The 6,247-nt window shown below is 43.3% G+C and overlaps 1 protein-coding gene across 4 annotated transcripts in view; it reads left to right on the forward strand.

Moving 5' to 3' along the window:
• The window catches only part of tbc1d22a (TBC1 domain family, member 22a), a 168,527-nt gene extending 163,858 nt beyond the window's left edge, over positions 1–4,669 (forward strand). For all 4 annotated transcript variants that reach the window (XM_026923074.3, XM_026923078.3, XM_026923077.3 and 1 more), the window contains one exon: positions 2,138–4,669. In XM_026923074.3, coding sequence (XP_026778875.1) covers positions 2,138–2,266 — 129 coding nt within the window. In that variant the 3' untranslated portion in view covers positions 2,267–4,669. The remainder of the gene's footprint in view (positions 1–2,137) is intronic.
• Positions 4,670–6,247: the final 1,578 nt, after the last annotated feature.

The following is a 6,247-nucleotide window of genomic DNA, read 5'->3' on the forward strand; positions in this document are numbered from 1 at the left end:
GTTGATGAGTAATAATCACTCGTTACAACCGTGGTGAGCAGAAAAGCATCTCAGAACACACAACACATCAGACCTTGAGGTGGATGGGCTACAACAGCAGAAGACCACATCAGGTTCTACTCCTGTTAACCAACAACAAGAATCTGAGGATATAATGGGAACAGACTTACTGAAAAAAAGACCAGATGATTTTTTTTTTTTCCCTTTTTTTTCCCTTTTTTTTTCCCTTTTTTTTTTTCCCTCCCTAATCTTCAGTTATTCAGTTTGGGTGAGTCTGCGCCCATGATAGCCTCAGGTTCTTGTTCTTGGCTGACTCCTTTGACCTCTCTTATCTGTGTTTCCATCCACAGAACTGTCACTCACTCAGTGTTTGTTTGTTTTTCGCACCATTCTGTGTAAACTAGACTGTTGTGTGTGAAAATCCCAGGATCATGCCATGATCAAAGTCACAGAGATCACACTTTTTCTTCATTCTGATATTTGATATGAACATTAACTGAAGCTCTTGATTTTATACATTGTGCTGCTGCCACATGATTGGCTGATTGGATAACTGAATAAATGTGCAGGTGTACAGGTGTTCCTTATAAAGTGGACGGTGAAAAAATGAGTATGAGAGAGCCTGCAAAAAAAGCGACCATGTTTCACACGCATAATGTCATCCAAATATTGTTTAAAATGTTTCTAATCCAGATTATTTCATTCTGAGAGGATTTTAGGAATATTTAATATTTGTGGTACACTCGCATCCTTTTCATTAGACTGAATGTACTGCTCTACAATTCTATGTCTAGGAACAAAACTATACATAGTTCTCTCTTCTCCTTCTCCTTCTTCTCTCTCTCTCTTTCTTTCTATCTCTGTCTGTTAAGCAGTTAAGCAGAGTCATTCCCTTCCATCATGGCAGGCTGGCTAGGTGAATTAGGCTGGGAGATTGAGGCTGTGCCTCCTCTCTAAGCTCCTCTAATGCACTCATTGACTGTGCGCTTTCAGGGCCTGGAGCCGGGCCGGCGCACTGTCACTGAATTACGCTCGGCTTTCTGTAGCTAAGAGAAATGGGCTGTTGCTCTCCAGGTCCTGACCACATGACCATAGAGGCACACACACATCGCAACAGCTTACACCTCACACTCCAGTGCCTCGCCAAGATTGAGAAGGCAAAGGCATGCTGATTGAAAGTTAAAATAATTTACCAGGTGCAGTATGCGCTATGATATAGCTCAGTGTGACCCCTGCAGAATAAAAAATAAACAGCTGTGAGGCGCAGCATCTCCCCCCCTCACAGCAGGCATGAAGTTGCCCCTGGCAACGCTTCCTGCTCGGTAAATGTTGACAATGTGTGTGTGTCTCTGTGTAACCAGCTCCTGGCAACACACTCTTACTTGGTGTAGTGTGCGTCTGTGTGCACACTTGTGCACATTTGGTTAACCAGGTTCTTGTTGTGATGCTGGCAAGGTATGTGCCTATGTTGGTGAGAGAAGTGTGTGTATAACAAGCTCCTGGCAGCACAAACTTCCATAGTGTGAAGTTGTAGAGATCTGTGTGTGCGTGTGTGTATTTGTGTATGTGTGTGTGAGAGTGTGTGTTTTTGAAATCAGCTCCTGCAGTCTTCTTGCTGATGAAGTGTGTATGTATGCATGTGTGTAGCCAGTTCCTGTCAACCATATCTACCTGCAGTGCGGGGTTTGTGGGGTGTGTGTTTGTGTTAGTGTAGCTTTCTGTATGTGTGTGTCAGTTCCTGACAACCGGACTTCCTTGGTGTGATTTTGGCGAGGTATATGTTTTTATATTGGTGCAATGTGTTTGTGTTTACGTCTGTGTGCGTAAGCCGTTTTTGGCAACCTGCTCCTTCTCAGCCCGATGTTGGCGATGTGCGTGTCTGTGTTGGTGTGTGTGTGTGTAACAAGCTTCTGGCATTCCTGTGCTCCTCAGTGTGGTTTTGGCTAGGTATGTGTTTGTGTTGGTGTGGTGTGTGTCACCAATTCTTGGCAGTCCCATCCTGCTCTCTGTGATGTTGGCGAGGTATGTGTCTGTGTTGGAGAGGTGTGTGTTGTGTGTAACTTGTGGCAAACCCTTTTTCCTGCATGAAAATTTGGTGTAGATGTGTGTAACTCTCGTTTCTTTTTATGTGTTCCAGGGCCTGATGATCCTGCTGCAAAATTTACCCACCATGCACTGGGGCAATGAGGAAGTGAGTGTGCTCCTGGCTGAGGCCTACAGGCTAAAGTTTGCCTTCGCAGACGCACCCAATCACTACAAGAGATGAGGCTTCCAGCAGCATGACTACTGAACCGAGACTCTCGATGGCCCACCCTGAGGCTTCTTATGGTCCACTCTGAAACTCCTGATGGCCCACCATAAAAACTCTACAATGGCCTTCCCTAATATTCCTGATGGCGCTCCCTGAGGCTCCCAACGGCCCACCCTATTATTCCTGATAGCCCATATGAAGATTCCCTATGGCCCACCGTGAGACTCCTGATGGCCCACCCTGAAGCTCCTGATGGCCCACCTTGAGACTCACAGTGGCCCACCATGAGACTCCTGATGGCCCACCATGAGACTCTCAGTGGCCCACCCTGAGGCTACAGGTGGCCCACCCTGAGGCTACAGGTGGCCCACCCTGAGAATCCTAATGGCCCCCCCTTGAGACTCGTGTTGGCCCATCCTGAGACTCTCCATGGCCCACCCTCAGACTCCCAACCGGTTCATCAGTTGGAAGTGGACTGTGTTTACTGGACTCAGTGTAAAACTGTAGCTTTTGTTCCTTCACCTCCAGCTCTGTTCTTACTAACCCACACACTCCAGACACCAACTATCCCCTGTCTATTTAATCAAGCCAAAAAAAAAAAAAAAACTCTGAAAAAGATGCTTCTCTCAAAAATGTGTAACGGATCATTTTTTTCTGTCCTTTTTTAAATTTCCGGCCCTCTAACACCTAAAAGGTTTCACAGCAAAGGTTTTGTGTAGGCTGATAAAATGTTGCCAGTTTATTACAAAACCCTGAGTTCTGGACTGGTTAGAGAAGAAGTACTGATGCTGAGAGTGTGTGAGTGTGTGTAGGTGTGTGGGTGACTGAGAGGAAGACTGTCTGGCACAAAATTTCTCAGCTACATCAAGAGTAATAGCTGGAAGTACGCTTTTGCACTGAACAGTCTCCATTAGGAATCTCCCTTACAGCTGCAGGTCAGGAGTGCGCTGCATTAAAGGCAATAATGACGCATTACTCAGACAGGAAGACAGAATAGAGACGCTTATCCATGCATCCGGAGAACTGGCTTAAAAAAAAAAAGAAAAAAAAAGAAAAGAAAAACACCCTGGAAGTAGAATGAAAGGACACTTTATTCAAACCTAGGTCTACCTCAGGAGCCGGTCGGTGTTGATCGGCAGTCAGATGGAATGCAGTACCTAGGCCATTCATCTGCCTCCATGTCAGAACAATAGCCATGATGTTCATTCCCTGAACGCTCGTCTTCATTCTATTTTTAGTAGAATAAATACGATTTTGCCTTAATTTGGCTACTTTGATTCCGCTAGATACAGAAGTTTGCTATCACAAGTGGCTTGTCTATAGAATTCTAGCTGCTCTAATCTAAGCCTTTCACATGCTTAATGGCCTGTCATTTCGAACCTCTGTTTGGAGTTCTGATCCATACTTGTTGCATGATGCTGTCGTTAGCGAGCGCGTTCAGGGCATAAACGCTCTCCACAAAGTAAGTAGTGGCAGTATTCAAACCTATGTGCTGCGTTCAATCATGTTGTCAGCCTTTTCATTTTCCCTGCCAGTTCTTAAATATAATGATATACGTGAACAGAAAGAAAATGCACTCTATTTTTCTCAGTTTTGTATAACATATATCGCTTAAATCAGCTTTTTTTTTTAAATTGATGTTTTCTTTTATATACTGTTTACATGAGCCTGTTAAGTTGTGCCTAACATCAGAAATAGTGTATACCATCTCAGATATTTATTTTTCCTTAACATTGAACATTCACTCACAGTAGGTAGGCTTGTGCTGATATCGAATTTTACCATGTCACAGTGTTGCGTTTTAAAATAAATGACAAATAAATGCAGTGCTTCCTACTGAGCGACGTTTTAACTGTAAATGAGAGGTCAGACATGTTTTCCAAGCATTAATAGAGTCCAAACTGTAAAACCCTTTGAATTGGACAGATTTAATTTCAGGAGTACAAATGCTCTGCAGAAATGCTTCCTACCGAGGCAGCCTCGTCTCAAAGGGCATGCAGGAGTAGTAGGTATTTTGAAGTGTTGCGCAATACTGTATAAGTGATTATCAGCACATGCCTACTGAGTGTTACTGCTACACTGGGCTCCGTGCATGGAGACCAGGCTAACCTTGTTAACTGACCTTCTCTGTCTGGTTACCTCACTCATAAGACTAACATACGATATGTGCTACCTGTTTCTCTTGCTTTTTTTTTCCCTGCAGTGTTTTCTTCCCTCCGTGAGCAGTGAAAAGCAGAGCCCTGGATATCAGACAAGGAGAGTTTCATGACTTTAGCCTTTAGAAACTACCGATTTTAAAAGGGTGTTAGAAAATTTTCTGAAATGTTATTGAATTAAAATTTGTGTACAGAACAATGACTTTTCAAAGGTCTGTAAATAGAGAGAAATGTGTAAATAAATGCTATATATGATCAACCATTCCTGTCCCGGAAGATATTAATCCCAGTAATTAATCCCAATAGAATGAGTTTCTCATTCTAATTACACACCAAGTGTACACTGCAATCATTTCTGACCTCGCCTGCTGCCTATTAACTACAGTAAAAAGCTATTTGATTCAGTCTGTGTAGGAAGAAAGAAGGCTTCATAGCATGTAATTGCAAGCTAGCGTTAGTGTTTCCATATTCCATCATTATTTGACATGCCCTTGTTCCTTTCATAATGGTGTATCAATGACACACTTGTATATACAGGAGCAGGTTTGGTGAAAAACACAGTAACGTTAAGTGATTTCCATGGTAAATCATATGGTCCATTTCCTTATGACTGTGTACAGTTCTGCTGACTTGCTAACTAAAAAGTGCACTAATTATACAGTATAGTTTGTTAACTAGAATAATGAGGCTTCCTGAGCAGCACTCCTTAACCGATACTCTTAATCGTCCACCCTGAGATTCCCAGTGGCCCACCCTTAGAATCTTGATAGCCCATCCTGAAATTCCCAGTTATTTACCCTGAGATTCCAAATTGCCCTTTTTGAGACTCCCAGTGGCCCACCCTGAAACTCCTGATGGCCCACACTCAGAATGCTCATAGCCCATCCTGAGACTCCTGTTGACCCACCCTGAAACTCCCAATGGCCCACCTTAAGACTCTTGAAGGCCAGCCCTATGATTTCCAGTGGCCCACCCTGAGAATCCTGATAGTCCAACCTGAGACTCTCGAGGGTCTACCCTAAGAGTGAAACTCATTGTACAGCTGATTTATTTGTAGAAGCAGCTTCTTCAGGGTTTTTCTTTTGTACCCTAATTTCCTGCAATTTGTTCAGTGCCAAATTGCACTCACTAGGAAGTTAAAGTCTCATCTAGCACATGAGAGTGAAGGCTAACATGTATTATCTTTAAGACACAAAAAAAAACAAACCACTGCATCTTTTCAAAATTCTGCTCATGTAACATCATAGGGAAGCTGGACACGCTTTTAGGAGAGCATTAACAGACATTGCCTGCCATAGTGCCATGTATACATGATGCCCATGTCTGGCCACCATCAGTCAGGTTGATGAGAGAAAGGGAAACTCTTGGTCCTAATCATGAGCAGGTCCATTTATTCTCTCTAGGACACTGTTTACAGGTGTCTATGGCACTGTCAGCATTCAAACTCTCGATCTCTAGGAATCTCTTGAATAGGAAAAACGCCTAGTCCAAATAAAGAGCTCCGTTGTTTCTCAGAAATGAATGACATCAGATCATGATACTTTCCAGGCAAGGAATTCACCCTAAAGGGAACTGATGAGGTGAAACTGATGAGACTTCACTAGCCTCATATTTTGACTATAAAGATATGACATAACAATATGACTGGATCTTTCTTTGTCTAAACCCTGCCCTGTGTGTTTCATATCCCACTACACCAGACCACTGTTACTTCAGCATCAGTGTTTGTACAGGAGTGTCTGGGCTGGTGAAAGTAAATGTTTGTGTGCTCCCTGTTGCAGCAGACTGCTGGTTCAATGATTAGAGTTTTAATGTGCACACTGGTGGTGGTCCCCATCAT

The sequence above is a fragment of the Pangasianodon hypophthalmus genome, chromosome 18 (genome assembly GCF_027358585.1).
Source record: "Pangasianodon hypophthalmus isolate fPanHyp1 chromosome 18, fPanHyp1.pri, whole genome shotgun sequence".
Classification (NCBI taxonomy): Eukaryota; Metazoa; Chordata; class Actinopteri; order Siluriformes; family Pangasiidae; genus Pangasianodon; species Pangasianodon hypophthalmus.